This window comes from Chiroxiphia lanceolata, chromosome 12, assembly GCF_009829145.1.
Source record: "Chiroxiphia lanceolata isolate bChiLan1 chromosome 12, bChiLan1.pri, whole genome shotgun sequence".
Lineage (NCBI taxonomy): Eukaryota > Metazoa > Chordata > Aves > Passeriformes > Pipridae > Chiroxiphia > Chiroxiphia lanceolata.
This window is the reverse complement of record NC_045648.1, coordinates 10,443,034-10,466,717: the sequence shown is the minus strand read 5'-3', so window position 1 is coordinate 10,466,717 and position 23,684 is coordinate 10,443,034. Positions and strand designations below refer to the sequence as shown.

General features: G+C 39.1%; 2 protein-coding genes across 7 annotated transcripts; one reads left to right on the top strand and one right to left on the bottom strand.

Annotated features, from left to right (window-relative positions):
* Positions 1-461: 461 nt before the first annotated feature.
* On the bottom strand, positions 462-21,794 carry USP8 (ubiquitin specific peptidase 8). 5 transcript variants are annotated; one of them, XM_032699763.1, is made up of 20 exons: positions 21,590-21,794; positions 16,512-16,676; positions 15,705-15,849; positions 15,180-15,265; positions 12,540-12,684; positions 11,860-11,917; positions 10,984-11,128; positions 10,561-10,723; positions 9,439-9,583; positions 9,026-9,246; positions 7,274-7,888; positions 5,987-6,076; positions 5,325-5,405; positions 4,670-4,932; positions 3,838-4,050; positions 3,159-3,369; positions 2,607-2,843; positions 1,938-2,080; positions 1,430-1,562; positions 462-1,195 (listed from the first exon to the last, which is right to left on the bottom strand). In XM_032699763.1, exons 2-20 carry the CDS (start codon positions 16,613-16,615, stop codon positions 1,010-1,012), a joined length of 3,384 nt encoding a protein of 1,127 aa, XP_032555654.1. In that variant the 5' UTR covers positions 16,616-16,676; positions 21,590-21,794; the 3' UTR covers positions 462-1,009. The 5 variants fall into 5 exon arrangements, with proteins under 5 accessions (XP_032555654.1, XP_032555655.1, XP_032555657.1 ...); XM_032699764.1 differs by lacking the exon at positions 21,590-21,794 and adding an exon at positions 21,348-21,366; XM_032699766.1 differs by lacking the exon at positions 21,590-21,794 and adding an exon at positions 21,217-21,234.
* Positions 21,596-22,993, top strand: LOC116792647 (acetylcholinesterase collagenic tail peptide-like). 2 transcript variants are annotated; one of them, XM_032699784.1, is made up of 2 exons: positions 21,596-22,074; positions 22,193-22,993. In XM_032699784.1, coding segments are annotated over exons 1-2 (441 nt in total). In that variant the 5' UTR covers positions 21,596-21,635; the 3' UTR covers positions 22,195-22,993. The 2 variants fall into 2 exon arrangements, with proteins under 2 accessions (XP_032555675.1, XP_032555674.1); XM_032699783.1 differs by having other exon boundaries at positions 21,596-22,092.
* The last annotated feature ends 691 nt before the right edge of the window (positions 22,994-23,684 follow it).

Below are 23,684 nucleotides of genomic sequence, written 5' to 3'. Positions count from 1 at the left end.
ATGTCAGGTTTCTGAATGCCAACCTAATCAGCAAGGGAAAACTAATCCAAATCCACAGCAGGGAAACACATAAAACGCAACTCAAGTAAGTTTCTAAACTAATCAGTTCTATGCTAAATAGTACTTTTTTTCACCTGGAGAACCTTTAAACTGTGTGAATACGACTCAGACTGTCATTACATAGAATCCTGATTATTACACTACAAGCTGGGAATGAAAACACCAAACATAAACATACATTTAACAGGATATATTTTTAAATCATTTCTTCATTAAGGTTTTTAATGCATGTGTACATGAAAATTTATATTAAAAAATTAAAAAGGAAAATCTTGTTTGTTTAGAATAACTCTGAAGTGCACAAATATTGACAAAAGCTAACAGAAAAAAAATAATACAGCTCTGCTTTTTTATTAAGTAGTGTCGCAATTACTTAGAGCTGGCAAATAAACGCAATCCTCTGAGTTTTAGAGATTCTCACAAAAAGGACAACATTTTATTATATACATAGTTCTGATGTGCAAGTATGCAATCAATATGTACACTTACATTCCTAACTGTTTACATCGTTCTAGAGTATTCACAGTAGAATCAAGCTTAAGGTTAGAAATGTGAAAAGGCCATTAACAGTGAAAGAAAAAAAATAAACCAAGATATGCCTTGGGATTTTAAGACATTTTAAACTACTTGTTAATAGATTTCAGATGACTAAGCTAGAATTTAATTTTGGAGCAGACTAAAAATATAGTTGTTTTTTAAATAAACAGTAATGCGAGTATGCCTGTAAATGGTTCCACAGATGGCAGTATTACCACAAGCGTTACTCATCAGTCTTCTGATTGTTAAGCACTACTACGGACCAGAGCGAGCCTGCTTGCAGAGACACTACTGCAGCCATCCCCACAGCTGGGAGTGACTATGTCTGTCAGAGTTTTGCATATTTATATGCATTCCCATGCCTACTTTGCTCCTATAGAAAGAAAACCAGCTTCCTTAACCCGCAACTACTTTACGTGGCCATATCCACTGCTCGCTGTTCATAGGAAGTATAAAAGAGAATATAAGCAGCTGAGGACTTCACCGACGACGCTGAGATCTCAGAGACTTCATGGTCATCAAACTTAAACCAGCGCTGTTTTGAAGCATTTTTGCAGTAGGCTGTGTAGTGCCCCCCATCCAGCCCACCATAATGATTCTGTGAAGGTAAGAAAAGAATTAGTGGCCTCAAAAGCTGCCATTTCTTCCCTGGTAAGGGAAATAATCTAGAACGTGAGATTTTTTTACTAACTACCAATTAATCTTTTTAGAACACAGCTTAATCTGCAACTGGATAGGCAGCCTGGAAACCTGGATGAATCACACAGGCTGTGTGACCCTGAGTCATTGCATAAAGTCCAGCTCAATTTCGAAATGTGCCACGGTTACTTACCGACACTGAGAACAGATTGTATCTCTTCAAGGTATTCTTTGGACCAATAACATACTGTGAAAGGTCAAGTGTTTCCAATGGAAAATCTACAGAAGTTTGAAGCTTTTGTTTCCATCTTCCATCGTACGAAAATCTAGAGAATTAAAAAGCATCATTAAAAGTTACAACTTATTCACAAGCTACTTAAGAATATTAAGCATGTTTGTTTTCCCTTATTTAACCAGGATGTGATCTCAATTACAGCCCCCAGTTTTGTTAATGTGTTAACAAACACGTTAATAGGTGTTTCTTAGCAAAAAATGAAAAGAGGTCACTTGTAAAAGTGCTTTGTGAACTACAGCTTTATGAAACAAGCATCAGATGAAAATAAAATTCTTGCAACATTACAACTGGAAATACATCCATAATTTTCTGTAATTAAAAGTGGTCAGCTACTGTCCTAGAACAATCACTCTCCACCAAAGCCTGATCACTTCACCCTAATTTTCATCCATCACCATTTCCTTACCGTTTCAAGTGCACAAGGAGAACAGGTGGTAATTTCCAAATTTCTATTTTTTTCAAAGAATCCCTTCGAGTTTTGCAATGGCTACAGTAAAACCTATTATTATCAGTAAGCTTTTCCTCTTTGGAGAACAATCTAAGGCATTCCTAAAACAAAACACAAACACAGATTGTGAATGGCAGGTGCTTATGAAAGTGTAGCAAAAATGTTTGTTTCCTATTTGGTTGTTAACCTGCATCAATTATCTGCATCCTAAATTTCGTAAGAATGAGGAAAAGTGAGTTAAATCTCAGTGTGGAAGCAAATTTTACTGCATATATTAATTAGCTGCAAGTCCTTTAAAATATATTGACAGTGTTTTGTTTAAAACCACAAAATACTTATACTATGACCTACAAAAGCAAATCCTATACATGTCTTCTCTGCTACTGCAGCTTCAATATTTCTATCCTGCTTGTATTTTAAAACTTCTAAGGGATGACCTATTTTTTTAAACTTAAAAGGAATTAAAAATTGTGAAGATTCAGATCTGTTCATGTTTTACATTAGTGTAAATCAGACGGGAATTTTGACCAACCCCTTCAACAAGAGGATGAGCAGAAGCAACATCCTACTGAAGTCCCAGAGAAGTGTTTTTGCCTCAGGAGCTGTTCCTCTCTGGTTGCACCGTACCTGCAGAGTGCATTTACTGGAGGACGCGAGTGGTAACGACAAATACATGAAAGCCTCGAAGGTTCGGGACTTCTTGTGACACGTGAGACACTGCACGGTGGACTTGAACTGGCCTTGGAAGAGTGCCACAATAATGGATTCATTGAGCTGTTTGTGCTTGTGCCAGGCTAGTTCTGCTGCTCTGAAGTCATCAAGGTGATCATTGTTTTCTTCCTTGTATCTTTTCCTGTTGTCAGCCTAGATAACAAAGTTTAAATACCACATAAATCAGAAGTCTCATCTATAGGCAAGCATACTACTAAATATTTTTAAGTATATTTAAACATGGCAGTGTAGCCATCCAGTTCTTATCTAGTTAGGTTTCTTCCATGGCTCCCTTCAGTACATTATACTGTTTCATACTAAATTCCTAATTAAATTCTGAATTCTTGCATTTCTTTCTATTCAAAGTTGCAGTAACGTAACCTTCTTATAAAATAAGAAAGTGTTTTTAAAATTTATTTCTCTTGATCATCTGACAGATATATAATTTGTTACAAGTGTATTGCTTACTTTATTTAGATCTTCATGCAAGCCATCCATTAGAAAGAGAAGCAATTCTTGAGAGTCCTGTTGGCTATATCCTGCAAATTGGTCATTAATCTTTCCAATTGTAATTTTGAAGTCTTTTGGACTAATATATTTATACTGTCCTGTCCATAAAGCTTTCATTATTACACCAAACTCTTCAGCCACTTCACCTTTATGGCCCAGGAAATTTGACCTATAAAATAAAGACAAAAAAAAAATTGTGAGCCCTTCCAGTAACTGGTGTTTAGTATTACTGTTTTTAATTCAAGACATTATCCCAATTTCAAAATAATTTATTTAGACCAAGAAAAACTGTCTGTCAGATTGAGCTAAAATTTTTGTCTACATTAGCATTGTAATTTGATTCCATATTCAAGATAGAAGGTACAGCTGCTTTCAGCTTGTTTTGTAAACTGCTATTTAAATACAGAGATTGGTTTTAGGAGGCACTAGTATGCTTGTATTTATGAATGTGATGACCACAGTTTAATTACAACTGTCCAGTAAAACTTATTTAGTGACACACATGAATTTTGAAAATGTTGAGGCTACTAAAAGGTACCATTTCTCTTCTACTTAAAAACAAACAAACACCCCCCCTTGCCCCCACTAAGTGATCTTTTTGAATTGGCAAGTTTAAAGGCAGATAAGAGATTGTTACCTGTTAATATCATCCTGATACAAGTTTCTGTTAAAATAGTCAGCCAGGTGAGGTGCATTGCACAGACACTGTAATATGGAATTCATATAGCAAGTGTTCCCAAGGTTACGGAGTCCTGTGAGAGCTGGTCCCGATCCCCCAAACACAGGATTAAGATTCCGAATCTGTGATGCAGAGAGTCTTGAAATTTCTGCTTTAGTGTAACAGATGGGTCTGTAAGGAAGAAATTGTTTTTTAGGAGTCTCAGACTTGACAAGGCTGTGCACATAAACCAAGACACCCCCCCTCCTCACCCCCCACCCCCAGGGACTGAACTATCCTTGCACGAGATGTCACCAAAAAATATCATTTAAGGTATTCAAAACCAATCAATGCAAGTGAGATATCCATATTCACTGGCCTATACTGAGGCTGAGTTTTAGGCTTCATCAGTTGTGGAATTTGGGGGGGTTCTTCTGCTTTATTTATTTAATTCAGAGATGAAAAGTTAGCTGTTGATTTAATCTAGTTTAAAGTCTCAATACTTTGCATTTCACAAGCTGTGAGAAGACAAGCATTTAGCATGTTAAAACAAATACCACAACTTAAAAAGCAACTGTTGTCCAATTACATGGACTGTGACCTCTGAAATTCCTTTTAATACGTAACAACTACATCAATTCTCCAAAGATAACTGCCATAATGAAATATTTAGCAATGAAATTTCAGTCTATCCCTCTGGCATGCTTTCAAACCTAACTAGAAAATATTAATGAATTTTGGTTGGTTAAACAGAAAGAAGTCCTATGTGCCATCATATTGCATGAGTTGTGATATAAGTTGTAGAACATACTTATTGTCACGATTAACTGCAGGAGTTACAGGAATTCTTTTCTTCTCTTCCTCCTGAATGGCTTGGGTTATATCTGGGGAAGAGTAGGAGCGCTTCAGTTTGGAGTGTTCTCTCTCTCGTTCAACAGTCACCTGTGGCTTGGGTTTATGAGTTGGAGGGGTTGATGGAGGAGTAGATGAAGGAGCCATTTCTGGTGGATACATATGAACAGTATTTGTTGGCGAGTGATAGTAACGAAAGGTTCCAGTGATTGGATCCAGAAACTTGGGGAAAAAAAACAAATAGTTTCAAAACCAAGAAAAAATCCTTCATTAACTTACTTACCTACTTATAAATTACTGTAAGAACAGTGCATGAGTTTTTCAGACATTGAGATGTTAACAGTCATGACTGGCCTCAACATTTAATAGATTAGGTTTACTGGAAGGGAGCATTTTCACCAACATGTCTATTAAACAGCAACGGCTTCATACCAGGAACAGCAGATGAATTCTCCTAGTTTCATTACAAATAATAATAAAATTCAGAAAGTAACCATGTGGAAGTTGAAGAGGAGTGAAAAATAAACAAGTTCTAACTTAGAAATAAGACACAATTGAAATGCAGGACAAAACTGCACAAGGCAACTTGATTTTAGTATCAGAAGAGGAGTTACCTTTGCCCAACCTGCAGGCAGCCCTGGGATTATCCTTCCCATTTCTTCACTTCGTGCTCTCATTAATGGCTCCCGCTGAGACTAATAAACAGAGAGAAGTGTAAGGTACATACAGTTACCTAAACAGAGCAACAGGCTGCCTCTGACTTCCCTATGAAGTTACATGATTCAATGCAAAACAGTACTATAAGAAATTCCCTGATTATAGCTGGAAATACAGTTTATTACAACAGTAATTTAGTACTACTCTTTTCTATCACTCAATCTAAACAAACCCCATTTGTTGACAGTCAGTATTACAAAGGTCTCACAATTCAATTTCTTCCCTAAAGAATTAGGCAATATTAGGGATATGTGCTTTTGTTAAACACAAAAGGATGAGCTTTCCTGCCTCTCAAAGCAGCGTGCGAAGGAATGTGCGTGAGATGATGAACGCACGTAAAATGCTTGTTAATGCCATCAGAAACAGTTCAAGACTTCTAATGAAAGCTTCAAATATTTTTTCAGATGAATGTGACAAATGAAAAAAGCAAACAAACAGCTGTAAACATGGCACAGTCTTAAGATGATGACTTTAAAAATTGAAACGAGGTGGAATTCAACATAATCATGAAGCATCTGCGCTTGATTATTTTGGCTACATACAATACATTTGTATTTACTTTAAGTTTTTCAGTATCTTGTTCAGAATCCTCTCTAAGGGGTCCTGGTTTTTGAGCTCCACTGTCTGGTTGTCCTTTAACCCCAGTTTGCTGTAAAAGATTTTGAGAGAAGGCTTCAATTTTCATCTAGCATGTCAGTAAAGAATGCTGATAAAGCAGAGTTATACTTTCTTTTTTGGCTGTTAAATGCATGTGTCACAAAGAAGTGGTTAAAATAGGTCTTTTTTGTTCTTCCTACTCTATATGATAAGCAGTTGACTGGAATAGTTTTTGTCGCTGAATGTTGTATTACAGTTTCAAGAGCTCACAAATAAAACACAGTTCAACCTACACGACTTTCCCCCTGGAAGGTGTTTATATATTTCAGACTTTTTTCCCTTTGACTCCTCACTGTGGCAAAACCTCTCCATGAAAAAAAAGGCAAACTGTGAAGTCAACCTGAATTTATCATAGGCAGTCATTCTGGGATTATGTGAAGTTGCTCTGTCAGTCAAAAGCTCATGAATGACTGTGCTAATGTTGCCCACAGGAAGATTTATTTTGGCTTCCTTGTGCACTTGGATTAAACAAGCGTGAGAGTTTGATCAAATAACAACTGCAATTGCAAAAGAGAAAAATATCCTAATGCATGTTCTTGAGAAATGGTTTTAAAGACGTGTTCCATTGTTAACTCAGCTTCACAAATGGCTCCTGTTTCATGATCAGCTGACTTCTACACTCTGAGAAATTTTGCAATTTTTTTTCAAGAATGGGGAAAGAAGAAACTGTGACACAATCCCCCAGAGATTTGGAAGTGAACTGTTCTCAGCAAAAACACTAGATTAGGGTGTTCCTTTGCTTCCTGTGCCAGGAAACAAAATCCTGTTCTGTCAGCATTTATACAGCTGGGGGCACTAAAGTGTTTGTTATGGCAACACCATTCTGTCTCTAACAGTGTAATATACAGTACTGGGCTGGTACAAGAGAGAAAATACTACCATGCCTCTGAAACAGAGGGTTGCAGCCTATGAACCATCATCCCTTCTAGTTCCATGCCAGTGGGAAATTTTATTGTCCAATGGGGATTTCATGCTGCCCACCTACCAGCAAGAAATAAGGCTGTCTTGGGAAAAAAACCCAAAATCTATTTGTGTCTTGGTTTTAACTCTCTCCTCTACTTTTATGTAAAAATGGTCTAAATAAACTTCAAATTATGTATTTCAAATTTCTAGATTGAGACTAAACTATTGAGGATGATTTGAGTGCATAACTACTCCACATTTGATGATGATTTTCTTTTTCACTAACCTTGCCTGAAACAAAGGTCTGAGATGCATCACCCAGTGCCCGTCTCGGCGTTTCTGGTGTTCGAGTTCCTTTTTCTCTTTCTTCCATAGATATTTTGTCAATCTCAATCCTTTTTGCACCAATGTTTTCCGGTTCATTTTTATTTTGCTTTTTGGCTTCAATTGCTTCTCTGCGGGCTCTTTCTTGTTCCTTCTCCTCCTGTTCTCTTTTTATTTGTTCATCCCTCTCCTTCTGTTCTCTTTCCTCTTTGGATTGCTGTAGCTTTTCTTTGTGTTCCTTTTCTTTCTGTTCTTCTTTTGCTTTCTGCTCCTGATGTTCTTTCTCTTTTTGTTCTTGTTCTTCTTTTTCTCTCTTGAGCCTCTCTTTCTGTTCTTCTTGCTGCCTCTCCCGGAGTTCTTTTTCCCGCCTGTTTTTCTCTAACAAAGCAGCAGTTTCTGCGTGTACCTGACTTTTTTCTTCTTCTGTCAGAACACTCTTCACATCCCATACTGGCTTTGTGGAGCGGTCTGGAACCACTCGTCCATTCTCAACAGGCTGGATGTCACTGACTGTACCTGGAGCTTTTGGTCTGGTATCATCAGAGATTTTTACTGAAGGCTTTTTAGTACGATCCACCTGTAACACAGGTGCAGAACACAAACTGTAGAACAACAATTTACTACAGCTACTGCTGCTCTGTTTGCTAAGGTTTTCCTAAGTGAGATTTGTAAGAGAATAAAGATGATAACAAGTTGATTTCTGCCAAAGAGAGTGATCTTTCAATTTCATTAAATCTGATCTTGTTAGCAGAATTAGCAATTCACTTATCTTCCAGATGTGAGATAATCAATGAGATCATCACAAGCCTTACAGAACCATAAGGACAGCATTAAGCACTGATTACCACAACTCTTTATTTCCAAGCTTTCAAAGGTGAACATTCTAGGGCAATCAGGCAGCCTAATTTGGGCTTGGCTCTCTCAATCATGTGACAGAGCACGTGCTTAAGGCAGATCTGCTTGATGGGAAGGGGTATTTAAGAATGGCTTATACTCAGATAGCAAGTTGGTTTTGATGCTGAAATGAATGTTCTGATGGACTACAAACTCATCTGGTTCAGGTAAGAACAGAAATAATGTCTTTAAATTTTAAAGTTTAGCTTCTCCTGGCTGAAATCTGTACTTAAGCCTGTATGCAGAATGGTGAAAGTGAACAGCTTTTAGCCTTCTCTCTTGAGGAACACTATTTTAGTATAAGAACTCTACAAAAGTGTCTTTAGAAAGTTTTATTCATGTCAAAGGAAGAAACAAATCTCTGTACTTTCACTACTGGGCCAAGGGTGATGAACCACCGAAATATTTTTTTATTTGAAGGAAGATACATTTGCTAGAAAGCAGATCTTTAGAATAGTCAAGGTAAACCACGGCCTAACTGCACTCCCTGTATTTCATCCCATGTGTTTTGAGTATAAAAGTTTGCTTATAGACTTTCTGAATTAATGATCAACTGGTGACCTTTGATTTCTCAGGTGCTCACATAAAAATAATCATGAAAAGTTCTGCAATTCTGTTAAGTATATTTAGTTCATAGAGTTCTGGAGATCAGTTCCCATGGCTTCACAGACCACCAATAGTCTCTGTATCAATATACTTGTGTACAAGGCTTGAACAAATGTATTGAGTATGTTTGCTTGTGGATTTAGAGTTCTGCGTGTGGCAGGTGTCTAACAGATTTACTATATATTAACTCTGAAAAAAAAGGGACACAACTTACCTCAGGGATACTTCTTGTAATTGATACTGGATTAACTACCAATGAACTGTCAGATTTTGGAACAGCAGCATCCTGTATGTTTGATCTGTTAAGTGATTTTAGTCTCTCTTCCAAATTATCTCCTGTTTCTTCATTTTCAATTGCTTCTGTCGGAGATGGCTTTACAGCAGCAGCAGGGGGAACAGAAGTTGGCTCTTCCAGAGATGGATATGTAAAATCCACTGCAGGAGGGGAGAGAGGAGGGAAGCTTAAAAGAGCTCTTAAAGCAAAAACAAAAAGCAAAATAAACGCCCAAGTTCCAACCCAAAATTTAGTTTTTAGCCACAACAAGGCTCTCTCAAAAGCATCTGAATGAATTAAAGATATATCCACTGATTACAAAAGCTTGGTGAGGTGTCATCCTTTTTACTTACAAGAAACAGTCACTGCTTCACTTCTGCCATGCTGGGGTGGAGTTACTCTAGCATTTGTTGTATACTGGGGAAAACAAAGGAGCCAATTTTCATAACCTCCTTCTAGAATTAAAGGTTCATTCTGCAGTATGGTTTTGCTTTCCCACTGTATGGAAAAAAAGTTTGAAATTAATTGATTTAAAAATAGAAAGGAAACTTTTACAGCTTGATAGCGTGGTTGAAATTTCTGTGTCTAGTCATTAAATTGCGAGGTTATTTTTGAGATTTTTAAGTAAGAATTAAAGAGGCTGCAAAAACAGGGATCCTCTCTCTGTTTGGAGAATGTTCAACACAGGTTCCTGGCTCTATTTACAAGAGGGTGTGAACATTTTCAGTACAGAAAGATCCACTTATTGCTACTTCACATAACAATCCATGCAGAAAAATATTTTTATTATATTTGCTTCAGTTTCTTAGCTGGTTAAGTTTGCTGAGTGATTAGTGCTTTAGAAAGCACAACATTTACTTTCTGAAAACCTCTTGAGAGTTCAGGCTCCAGACTGCCCTCCTCCTGAGGGCCTCCCCAGTATTAGAACGTGAACAAGGCACAGAGGGCTCAGAGAATATCCTGTAAAGCAATAAACAGGGAGAACTCCCTGAACTATCTCTGAACTCCAGTCTTGAATGTTTAGATAACAGAAAGATGTGTGATCTTTCACAAGAGCCACCTCTATAGAGAAGAGGGACAACACAGCCAAAGCTAGAGTTTGACTTGAAAGTGTTGGGCATTTGCTTACTATAGAATCTATAAACTCCCTGCACTGAAGAAGCTCAAATTTAAATTCATGCTAATCTAAAAGTTATATTCAATAATGCAGAAAAGTTAACCATGCTCAAAATATTTCTGGAGCCTCCCTCACTCTGCTGTTAACCTATTTAATAAAAGATGCTGTCCTGTGCTAGAGCACGAGCATGGGAATGGGAAACTTCAGACTACACTTCTGATATCAAAATAAGCAGGCTTTGAAAACTGAACCAATGACCTGAAGTGTCATTAAGGTTTCCACATAGTTTGTAAACACGGGTGCTTTAAGACCTTCTGGTTTATTGAGATGATTAGTGTAAACCAGGAAACTTGCCAACCTTAAACAGTGCATCTTTCAGGCTCTGAAGAGTTGTTCCTAGCTTTAAGTCTTCAGCAGAACTAAACCAGTCCAGCAGTACAACATAATGAAACTGTCCTCTCCTCTTCCATGGATCTCTAGAGTCCTCTGGGAGTCTAGCTTCAATCCAATTAGCAGTAACTCTGAAATGTATTAACATGCATTTAAAAACAAATGTACAAGTAACGTTTTATCCAGCAACATATAATCCATATATGTTTATGTGCCAGCAAAAAATAAATATGCTTTATGTTGAAGTCAGTATGTGCAAGAACAGAGCTGTCCAGATACATCTTACCCACTGGTATACAGCAGGGACTCTGAAACTAAGTGTACGAGCTCTAAAAGCATATAATTTTTTATAAAATTAAATATTTCATTATCATTTAACATTATGTCATACCCAGGACTGATAGCTTCTTCTGGGACACTGATAGATCTTGGAATACAGGATTCCTGATAATCCTTCAATCTTCGAGCATCCATTATAAGCAATTCGATATTTTTGTCCGACATCATTGCAAACAGTTTCTCAGGTGTGACTGCTCCTTGAAATAGAGAAGCAAATAGAATAAGAAGCTACATTATAAATAGAGATAGTTATGATATCTGACTGGTGCAATCAAGACTGCAAATAGATCAAATAGAATTAAAAAGTCCCACAAAGTCACAGAGGTGTGAGACATTATAGAATAAACAGATTGGACCTTTTGCTCCTACTGCTGTAGTGATTAGTACCTGATCTGCTAAATTAGACCATACTGAATATTTCACTGATAAACCAATTTAAATTTTTGTGGTCTCACTTAAATCCAGCTATATAGGCAAGCATTTGTAAAATATATACTGCTAATGCTCTTTCTCAGTTAAGAACTCTAGAGAACATTTTCACATATTTATTGCAAGAACAAGAAACAGAAGGTTGTGAGGGGAAAGGAAAAATTTCTTATTTAGCAGACAAATATTTCAGCCTTGCTTAGATTTTTCTTATCAGTTGAGGAGATGTTTTTCTTTCTAACTTGACCACTTCAGAACTAGTTCAACTTTAGTTATTACACAGTTGAAAAACTAACTACAGCTTTTTAAGTTAATTATAAGTGACGATGGCTGCAATACAGAGCCTAATTAATTTATAATTTGCTATAACTGAAATACAGGATACGAGAATTCCATCAAATTCTGTGAAATATCTTCTTAAAAGAATTGCAACTGCTTAGGTGATTGGTACACAGTCATATGGAGCCCTTTTTCACACCTGTGGCAGCACTGCATTTCTTACCACTCAGACTGTCAGACTGATCCTTTCTTTCCAGCGAATGCTTCCTCTCACCATTAATCTGTGTTATAAGGGGAAAAAAAAAGTTTAATATGTAATACTCAGAATCAAGGTGGCCAACAGACACTGACTCTCACAGACCTTGAAGGAAACTGGTGGCTGTTAAGACACAAGAAGGAACCTAGCACAAGTAAGCTGCTTCTGAAGATGTGCTGACAAATGTACTAAAAAGACACCAAGGCTGCTGCTCTGCCTAGACAGAAAAGAGTTAAAAAGGAAATACAATCTAGGACAGCATCATCTACTAGATGAAATTCATGCAGTATTTGTGGAGAAGTAAGTTTGTTTCCACACTATTCCTGCAAAGTCAACTGTCTCCTAAGAAGCTTATTTAACATCAGTTTATTACCATTACCTTGGGTTTCTTGCACTAGGTAATTCTAGTATAAAATAGACTGAGCTTTCTTGTAAAGTCAAATTCTATCTTATGCAAGACTTGGAGGTTGTGGACTCAACATATTCCAAAAAAATGTCAAAGAAGGATTACAGGGAGTGTAAACTAATTACTAAAAAAATCCCCCACCATGATTCTGAACTGGACATAGTTACTAGCAGAGACCAAATGCTAGATTGAAACTATACATTCAGAGTGAATTAAAAAGTTTGTAAACATCTTCAGTTACCCTTTGGCTTTTTCCTTTGGAATCCACAGCATTTTCTGAGGAGTTTTTGGCTGAACTCTTTCCATCATCCTTTGGTTCCTGCTTTTTCTGCAGCTCTTGTCTGTCCCTCTCTTCAAGTTTTTTCCGAACTTCAGCTTCCTCATATCTATTGAAAAAAAGAAAAAAGTCTTTTTTTCAATATTGTGCTATTGACTAACCTTGGATTATTAACATCAGAATCATTAAGTCCTCAGGAAGAAATTTTAAAAAAAGTATTTGAAGTTTTAAAAAGGTTAAAGTAATGTCAGTTTTTGTATTTCAACAACTCCCATTTTCCTGCATGACTGTGTGATCTTATTTTTCCCACTTTTTGAGCTGGTTTTCTTATTCTGAAATCCTGTTTTGAGTCCTATTTCATAGCCACTGCTTGTAAAGCTATTTTTTTTCTCCAAATCTGGGGTCATTCTTAGCTTTGGTATCACTAAATGTTTTTCATTTCCTACTGGAAAGGGTAAGTACTGGTGATTTACAGGGAAACTTCAATATATAACAACAGTCATCCCAGGTATTTTATTTTAGTTTGCATTGGAGCCAGTTAGGAGTAAGTTAGCTCAGTTACCTAACTGTCTTTCTCCTGAGAAGTCAGATCAGAACTTATTATGTGCCTGGTGCTTGTTTCAAACACTGGACCTACAGGGAAGCCAATGCAAGAACTGTGTACACTTGTGAGTTTTGATGGACCTGGGTCTTGCTGTCCTTCTCATAAAGCTTCAGACTTGACAATTAACCTCCCAGCCTTTTGCTGTTGGAAGGACAATCATGGTATTGTAAGCCACTGACCTCCAAACTGCAGTTTTTAGATCACCCACTGGAGGTTTTTACAGTCACGTCACTGTTAAGTAGCATTTGCTTATATTTAATACAACTGAGAAGTTTAAGGGTTACTAGGGTTCCATAAAACAAAGAAGAATGTTTTGAACTAATGATTTTGATTACTCAACCAAGCAGTGAAACATGAACACTGAACTGTGTTGACAATTGCTTGTTTGAATCAGATGTTGCCTCATCAGAGTTAAAGTAACAATGACAATACAGCTGTATTTCATATCAAAAAGTACTGTGTTAATAAACTAGATCATTAAATCAAATTCTGCCTCCAAGTCTACTTCACTAATTGGCCACTAACAGGAAGGAAGCAGCAAGTCTGTAATTTTATCTTTTAAACAGGCTTCTTAATTTGGCACAGGCATCGTAAACTAGAATAAAGCATTTTGTTCCCACTTGGAGTTAATGACACTAAAGCATATTTCATATTTTAGTTTAATTAGGTCAGTATGGAATATTTGCTCATCATATTCCCCTTTTATACCTCTGAAGCACATAGTAGGTCATTCATGTAGATATTCCTGCTCCTATACAAGTGGTGTTTCAGCAGCTCCACTTTTAGTTAACAATTAACATTGAAACTATTTGCTGGCCTACTGCCTGGGGAAGAAATTATACAAATAACTTCCCTGAAACCATTTCTGTAGTTATGTAGGAGTCATGTTTCATTTCTATTCCCTTTAAATATTTATACATTTTACCCAGAGTAGTTGAAAGTTATTGTGTCAACTTTGAAACTCTTTTCCTTTCATAAAAAGCCAAAAGTCACTAAACAAGCCTCTAAATGTTGGGTTTCTATAAGTCTATCAGTGTTTACTCTTACAGTGAATTCATAGCTCTGTTGAATTGTAAGACTCAACTAAAAACAAAGAAAATCTAAAGATTGTTTCATATACAGTATCATGAAACATCTTTGCAAAGCCCCTCTTCATATAGGTGTAACTACACTCTTATTGTTCACTGAAACTAACTTTATAGATTAAGCACTTGGAAGGGCATAAAATGCTTTCACAAGAATATTTGGGAAGGGCAGGGTGGGACATGAGACACAGGAAGGGAAATGTGTCCAGCTGCAGAGAGAAAGTTAAAAGGGCAAGAAAGAGTTGCTAAGCATGCAAGAAGCAGACAAGGCTGGAAGCAACACACACTGCACTAAATATCATCTAAAGACAGACTATCTTATGACTTCTTACCAACACCACTTCGTGGCTTATGGCACAAAGATGTAACATGACAGCTGTTAATCAGGTACCCAAAAGTCCATTAGCATCAATTCAGTTACATACTGGCAAAACCATGTATTTACTGCATATACCAGCTGCACATAGCAGAGAAAAGATAAACTATAACCACACTAGGAGGACTTTTTAACATATCTGATTATTAGGAACATTTACTAATAGATTTGGTTTCAGATGACCTTATGATTAAGGCGAAAATTGCTCTTGATCATCTCTAGTGTATGTATCATTTAGATCATATGGTTTCTTTTTCTTAGTCAACAAACAAAATTAGAAGACCATGTCAACAAATCATAACTGCCAGGAATTAGGAGACAATGTATAATGTGACAAATTATTGGAGTGTGTGACACTGAAAATTATTTCTAGTAACAGGCTTCTGGGGATAAACAGTTTTAAGGTCTCGAGTTTCAGCTATCTATGGTCTACTCAAGTGCAATTGCTTATTACTAAATAGCATGAAAGACTGAAATTGCACATGTATGGGCTTCAGGTGTAAGGAACATCATCTTATCTATCAACTGCACTCACGTACCTGAGTTTAAGGCTGTCTGACAGTCTTTCAGCTTCTTCAACAGCTTTTTTTAAATTTGTAGGTCCCAGAATTGAATGAAAATAATCCTAAAATTACAAGCATCACATTGCATATTAATAGTACAGCTTAAGAATGCCTACTTCTGTGCATATTAAGAGTCATCAATATACAGAGAATTGGTATTAGAATGATATTAATACCAACAAAAGGAACTGGTTTGAATCAAAATGTTTTCCTCTCAAACGTAAGTTTGTAAATAAAATTGTTTGAATGGGAAAGATGACAGAAACACCTTTCCATGAAAAAATATTCACAGATCTGACAATTTATATACTTTATGTATTAAAAGCAAACTGTAAAAAAAAATTAACAACAGACTTGTCAAAAACAGGAAGGAAGGAATAGTGTCTTAAGTGAGGCAGTTACTTAATACCAGTGTGATCCTTTGAATGTGCATTAGTGTAACTCTCTGTACTTCTCATACTTTTACCAATGCAGAGGAAGTCAGTCAGAAAGCTTTTATACCTGTTGCTGCTTAAAATCAGGTCTTTTTTTAATAAAGTTATAAACAGTCACATATTTCATATATAGGATGTAAGCTTTTTCTTCATCTCGGTCCAATCTGCTTTCTTCCGCTGCCTTGAAAATCTTAAGGGCACTCTGCACATAACTGAAACCAAAGAACAGGATAAAGCACGTGATTGCTGACTTGTCTCCAAACACCTTTGCATTACAACATGCCATATTAAGTGTTTACAGCCTCCGCTCATATATTAAGCATTTGATTTTACCATCTTAATATAAGGTTTTCATTAAACATGAATTACAATCATGTTCCTCCAAATAAAGTTCATTTTGGCTAGCTTGTTTACTAGCCTTATTTAAAGACTTCCATAATTAAACAGCATACTGAGATAAGGAAAAAAGTACTGTTCCCTTCTAAGAAAAACTTTTTTTTATAGGGGAAACTAATTCATAGTAAGACAAAATGAAATCATTGATTATCTAAAAATGCTTAGAGGCAAAGCATTTTCTATTCACACATTTTTTATAATTTTTTAATTTTTAAGAATTTGCATTTATGTAGCCTTTCCTCCAAGTATGCAAATCTTCATGGGCATCATGCTCTGTCCAAGCTACGTTTTGGCAGTATGTCAAGTGACCTCCTGAAAGCAGTAAGCACTCCAGTGTAACAGCTGAGATCCATACATAAGACTATCAAAGATTTTAAAGCTCATAGAAATACTTCAGGAAACTTAGATCCGCAACAAATTTGTTCTGAAACCACTAATACTTTTAATATCAGTTCAAAATCAAGTATAACATATATACCTCTTTGTACTTGTCTTTTCAGGTTTTATTTCTGTCTTCTTGTTGAGATCTTTCAATGAAGTACAGAGATACAGCTCCTTAGGTACAGATGCCACAGCAGGCATGTTGTTACTTGTGTCCCTCCTAGGATGGTACCGCTTCTTAGAAGTCTCTATCAATATTTTTCTGGAGGGGGGAAAGAGGTAGGAAGAGCCTAATTATATTCCAGTGACTTTTAATACACTTATAGAGTTACCTGTGTGAGTTTATTACCTAACCTATCTTACTTTATGTGAGCTAGCACTAGATGCCAACAGTGGCTGAACACTTAACAGTATAAATTAATCCTCCCAAAGTGACAGAATTGTTTGAAACCACTCTAGGTAATTTATCAAGGATGTCCAGCAATATGCTGCTAACTAAAGAATAAAAAATAGTAAGTAAAGAAATGCTGACTTAAGAATGTTGAAAAATCATTGTATCCAGCAAATTTATTCTACTGAAATGCCAGTAAGTATACTATAAAAAATTAGCTGACTTCTCTGTACTCTGCAAATACACACCAGCCCCTTGGAAAAGTGACTTATGTCTTGGTAAGAGCTAAGCTGAGAAAAGCAAGATTGCTACAGGTAAAGTCAACTTGGAACTTCTTGGTCTTCAATTCCTTGGTGCTGTTGTCTTTGTGCTTTCATTTGAAAGTGCTCTCCAGGCAGCCCTGAGATAGTTAAGCAGAGCTTGGCTAGAAGGGACTATTACATCATCCCATCTGACACAGAGAAGTCCATTAAGTCTCCTGCAGATAGTCTATCTAAAACTCTTTTCATCTAATACACAGGAAGCTATTTTAGCCCTTGGAGGTGGTGGGGGAGGAACTGAGCTCCCTCACATGTAAGTGGTGAGACGTTCAGATGTGAGCAACACTGAAGAAACTATGGGGAATTCCTTAGAAGAAAGGTGCTCAAATGATCCCAACAAATCAATTACTTCCTAGCAGAGAAAAAACACGTGGCTTTTGACAAGATGAAGGTAGAGCATTTCCCTTTCACCCTCAAAGTGATGATCAGCATGACAAGTGTGACTAAAGCCACCATCAGCCAGTGACCTCAGAGTGAAGTTTCACCCCACTGAATCGATCTGTAGCTGACTGCTACCAAATTAGGTGATCCCAATTTCCCTCCCTCTTTCTCATGCTGGTCTGGTGCTTCTCCAACCTCTTATTGAGCCAATTCAGCTTGCTGAAGAGGCAGAAAGGATACACAGCTTGTGCAAGGACAGCAGTTGGCATGTGCAGTCAAGAAGGAGAAGCCAAGCTGGCAATGTGATCCCTTCCCATGGCACAGAGCTGTTGAATACCTTGAGGCATCAGTGCACACAGTATTACTGGGTTAACTGTTGTTGGTCTAGGAAATGGTTATCAAATAACAATACTAAGTTAACCCAAACCTTTGGTAAGTTCATGTTGGAAATGCAAAAATAAGATAAATGGCTAATGATGGTTCTTTGGTCTAAGGTCTGGCATGCCAAGGTCAGACTAAAGAATATCAAGCAAGACAACATACTGCTCAAACACAGAAGCTGTACTTGCTAATTTCCAATTATGTAGCAACTTTTTAAAACTGAAAAACTTGTAAAAAATCCTCCCTAGGAGACTGATTTCCACTTAATTCTAAAAAGTAAATAATAAATCCTCAAATACTACCTTTAATACATAAAATGAAAAATATATACCATACCTACTTATCTTAAAACATTGTCTTTCCTATATAAGGTGTCTTATGTCCACCTTTAACTTTCAGGGTTTTCAACACTTAGGTGCTGAAAACAAGGCAGATGATTCATTAGAGGAACTGTATTCAGCAGAAACAAAACACAGACACACTCTGCCCCAAAGAAGAGGACCTTTCCACCATAAAAGCCTCTTAGCCTAAAACAATGTTTTACATCCTCATAGCTTATAAAGAAAGCCTTCACTCTTACTAAGATTTTAGCATTGCTTGTCTAATCCTCCTGTCAGAGCATGTCTCTACCTGGCTTTTTTTTTCTCCTTGGAACTGTAAATAGACTTTTCCTTTGAAGCTTTAAGTCCTTTCCAAATATATCTTCAATGTTTGCTTTGTTATGTAACCAGTATTTTCTTAATCTTAAGTGGCAGCATTTGGTTGTGTTCTGACAGAACACTGTAACTAAATATGTAGCCCAAAAAGATATGAATATAACACTAGTGTGATGTGTGCGTATGAGCAAAAAAAGCCCCAAGGCTCTGTGGAAGATGAACCATTTAATGATCTCAGTAAATTCTCAAGTGTTACTGACACACTTTGAAAAGGGCAGCTCTTCTGGAGCCTCATCTATACAGGTGTAGAACTAAAGAATAAAAGCCAACTCTGAGCTTTGGCCTGAAACAAAAAGGGCTTTTCCATTTTTTTCCTATGGTTACGAAGTTATTACTGCAGGTCTTTAAGTTGCCAGGCAAGTTCAATGCAGAACTTTTATTTCCTGATTTAAAGAAATTTCTATACCTTTTTTCAAAACATGAGCTTCTAACCACGGTATCTGATGAATGAGGTATTACTCTTTGAACTCCCACAGCACCATAATTCACACAATATGCTGCAGTGAAATGAGTAAGAACGGATAAAGAATAACATTTTCTAAATTTTTTTGAAAATCAAATTCTCAACAACCTACTTAATGGAATTACATACAATGTATGTCGTAAATCGATAGATTTCACCTGCAGTTTCTAATTCATTCTTCTATACAGAATCTTAACTTTGGAACTGTAACTAAAATTTTCAGGTTTATGCATCAAAAAATCCCCTAACTTGATTTTGAATACTACAGACTGACAACTAATTGCCAGTTGACTGCTCAGTCTTAGCTTTTAAGGACCCTTAAATCTTCTTAAGCTTCTATGAAATATAAAGATGTGTTTCACCTTAATTTTTCCTTATACTCAAATGAACAAGTTTTTGTCCCTTCATCTTTGAGCAGGCTTTGGGGAAGACTGCGATTTCAGAATCCAAATCACCTCCTTCATAGATAAATATTACCATCTGATTTTGAACACAAGTTTTGCAGATATTCAATTCCTAACTGGCCTAGTCTCAATGGGGAAATCCGCCAAAAGAAGTGGCACAAATAAAACAGTGTGGGAGCAGTCAGTGTCCATCAGGGAAATGCACTGAGACAGACCAGTTACTGCAGGTTATGGACAAGGCCTGTAGTTGTTTCCTCTAGGGGAGCTGCAATAAAATGCAGTCTTACCAGAATCTCATCCACTTTATCAGGATAAAATCCCACTGCTCCAGCCTATACTGACTAGATTATGCTCACTTTTGTGGAGCATTCCATTTCCCTCCACACTTAGAATCACTATATGAATACAATGGCAACACTGAGGCATGAATGAACCCTTCCAATTACCTCTATGGTCTTTCATACATCTCTAAAGAAGAGAGAGATCTTCTTTCTCAGCAAGAAAAGAAAACTGGATCACAAAACCATGAAAACAATAGATTGAATAAGCTGTAATAGCTAAATCTATGATTAGTCAACCTGTGACGAAGAAGAAACAACCTATTTCAGGCTTGTCAACTCTTTTCTTAAAAATTAAGGTCAAACTCAAGACTTGGGATCTTTTCCACCCCCAGCTGAATTATTATCTCAGGCTCCTTTTTCGTACTTAGGAGTGCTGAAAACAAGGCTAATATCCCAAAAATATGAGGGAAGTCACGCTTGAATGATTATGGGCATTTGACATACTTGGAATGGATAGTTTTACCCTGACAGGGAAACATACCTGTTGGTAACAGGTTTGTCAACATCTAATTATCATGCCAGTTTTACTAAGGATATGAGTAAGCTTTAAGTGGAATGACACTGTAGCAGTTACGTTGCAAGCAGCACACACTAACGCACTCTGAAATACACTGACATGGTAAGTACTGTGCATCACCAATTCAGGTGTGTAATAAAGTATTATTCACTTCTTTTTGTCTCTGACAAATGAGCAAAATGAGTAAATGAGAAATGGATTTCTCATGAGAATTAAGTTCCTCAATTCTCTTGGACTACATTTTACTATCTGCATTTGGTACACAAGAGTTGGCTTTGTTAAGATTATCAGTGTTAGCCTAGAGATAGAGAATTTTAAGATGACTGACCTACAAAAACCACCAGCATATTTAGCTCAGGGAGGCCTCTAGCTCTCTTCCAGGCTCTGGTACTGTTAATACTACAGGCCCTGGTTCTGTGACCTAATGTGCATAGGCTGATTATAACCATTGGGGCTTCTTAGAGCAAGCCCATTATGCTCACGCAGGGTAGCCAAACTTTCACCATTGTGCTGGTCACCACCAGGCACAGGGCAGCAACACAGCACGGGTCTGTCTCTGCCCATGGAGGTGCTCAAACCTGCCCCGCCAGGCCTGGGAACGACTCTCTCCGCAGTGAGAAAACCCTTTGACAGCTCCTTCATCCAACAATTTACCTGACACCGAGGTGGGGGGGAAGATATTATAAAGCTTCTTTTAAAAGAATATGCTGAATTTTCTGCAGGAAGTTTAAAAGTTACTCAATCTATGCAAGAACACAAATAGTTCCACTTCTTATTCAGATAAACGAACATCTGCAAGGAGTACACAAACAGTAGAGGTGATAAGAAGCCGGGGAGGTCGCAGAGAGGCAGAGAACTCCCCCAAGTTTATAACCGGGCGGTCAATACCGCTGCGGCGGCCCGGGGCCGTGGCAGTCTCCATGACACCGCAGGAGTGCAGCACTCTGGGAAGCGCCGCTTCCCTGCCATCTTCCTCCGGCCGCTCCCTGGCTCCGCGGCGGCTTCCCGGCCCCACTCACTCGCCAACCCGGCCGGGCTCAGGCCGGGGTACTGCGGACCGCCCAAGGTCACACTGCCGGCCCCGGGCCGGGCCAGGCCCGATCCCCCCGCGCGGCCCGAAGCGGGTCCCCGCCCGCCGCAGCCCCTCGAGGGCCGCCCCCCCGGCACGGGGGGCTGGGCCAGGGGCTCCCCCCGAGGGCGACCGCCCCTCCCGCCGCTGCCCCGCAGGCCCCGCTCCCCGCCTGCCCGGCCGCGCACTCACCGCCGCGGGGACTCGCTGCCTCCGCCCGCCGGCCCGGGGCAGGCCCATGTCCGAGCGCGGCTGCCGAGGAGACGCTACGCGGCCATGGCTGCTGGGGCGGAACTCGGCGGCGACCGTCCCTCCCTCCTTCCCTCCCTGCCTCCGTCCCTCCCCGCCGGGCCCCCGCTCCCCGCGGGGGCGGGACTCTCACGGCCCTATCCGTGCCACGGGGCTGGGCTCGGGCCGCGGCGGGGGCCTGGCTGCTGTCCTGAGGGAGCTGCGGGGCGCGGCCGCGCTGGGTCGGGCGGGGACACGGACCCACAGCCGCTGTGGAGCTGCGGGGGTGGCGGTGGAGCGAGGAGGGGAGGGACAGGCGGATCACCTCGGCCCGGCGCCAACCGCCTGCCCCGGAGAGCGCGGGGCTCCCTGCCGTGCCCCGCCTGACCTCGGGAGATTTGTTACCGAGGCCAAGCCACTAGGAGGGGGCTCTGGGTCTGTCCCATTCTGTGAGGCGTCCAGTCTTTGTATGGGCTGTTAAACTCGCCCACTGCTGCACTTTGCTGCACTTCAGGTGTGGGAAGGCAAGTCACCTCTCCTTATAAAAATATCCTGTTTTTTGTCTAGAGAAAACTGGATTGACAGGGGACATCGTGAGTTTAGATCTCGGCTTTTGCTGTGACTGTTTTCTGTGCACCTTGTGATGTTATTACAAGCGTCATACCTCAGGGATGGCAGGTACGTGCTGACACACTGGTGTAACCATGCTGGGAGAGAGGAGGTGAGAGGCAGGTTGTGCCATCGAGATCTTACACAAACAGAAAGATGCTCTGTACTGCCACAGTCCTGGCCTGCCCCCGAACTGTGTCGGCGGGAGGAGGAGGTTCAGTTGCTCCAACCTACTGCTCCATTTTGCCAATGGAAATGTCTTGTGAACTGAAGCAGTCTCCTTCAGCCACTTTACAAAACAGGGAGGTCATGAAGCCAAATGAGAAAGCTGCCTGTCTCCATGTAGCCTTCCAAAATACTACCAATTAATTGCCCAGAAGGCTGAATTGTATCACAGCACTTAGTGGTACAGTAACCTTGGTTGGTATGGAGCACAGGAAAGGCTTGAGCATGTCCTAGTTAGAACAGCTGGGACCAGTTCATCACTGGATGGGTGTAACCCAAAACTGTGTATTCTATAGCCTTCCATGCCATTTCCCAGAAAATGTTGTCAATAGACTATTTACACCCTCTGCCCAGAGCAGCCTGACTCCTCAGGCTATAAACTAGGTGCTAAGAGGCCTGCGAGATAGGAGGGTGCTTCTGTCCTCACACCCTCTGTGAAACTCCCAGCCCTGAGGGAAGTACTGAGCATTCCTGCCTGAACTGGAGAATATATAAACTTGGAGTCTTGGAACTTTTTTAACCACTCGTGAGATCCAGAGGAAGACTGCAGATCACCGCTCTCAACCAAACTGCAGACCACCACTCTCAACCAGACTGCAGACCACCACTCTCAACCAGACTGCAACCATCACTTTTCAACCAGACTGCAACCATCACTCTCGACCAGACTGCAATTACCATTCTTGACCAGACTACAACAGCACTATCACCAACAGGTTTTTCCCCTCTCCCTTTACTTTGGACTCAGGGGGCCCAACGAACACCACTCTGTTCATGCCCCAGGGTGCTGGGTTATACATTTGGGTTTTGTGGGTTAAAACCAATTGTTTGTCTGTATAATCGTACTTATTGTATTATTTTATTAAATTGTTATTCTGACTTATAATCTCTCTTTTGAGTTGAGTTCATTTCCCCTGCTGGTTTATCTTTAAACCAGTACACCTGTAAAAAAAATAGACATTATTATTATAATATTATTATATCATAATAATGAAAACTGATATACAGTGCTAATGGACTAACTGCAGGCTGCATTCTTCACCTCTATGAAAGATGGTCATTAATATGGAAAGTTTGACTTCCCTTAGCACTGCAGGCAACACCACCGAGTGTTCCTGTTTGTTGGCACACGCCTGTGAGCACATTGTAACATTTTCTGTTATCTGCTGCTGCTGTGTAAAGGAAAAGCCGTAACAGGACAAGCTAAATGGTTGTTGAAAGACAG

Coding starts and splice junctions, on each gene's coding strand:
- USP8 (XM_032699763.1), bottom strand. CDS start 16,615: ATGCCTGCTGTGGCATCTGTACCTAAGGAGCTGTATCTCTGTACTTCA. Junction 10,724..10,983: donor GAAGAAGCTATCAGTCCTGG/GTATGACATAAT, acceptor AATACATTTCAG/AGTTACTGCTAATTGGATTG. Junction 9,247..9,438: donor TGAAGCAGTGACTGTTTCTT/GTAAGTAAAAAG, acceptor CCCCTCCTGCAG/TGGATTTTACATATCCATCT.
- LOC116792647 (XM_032699783.1), top strand. CDS start 21,636: ATGTCCGAGCGCGGCTGCCGAGGAGACGCTACGCGGCCATGGCTGCTG.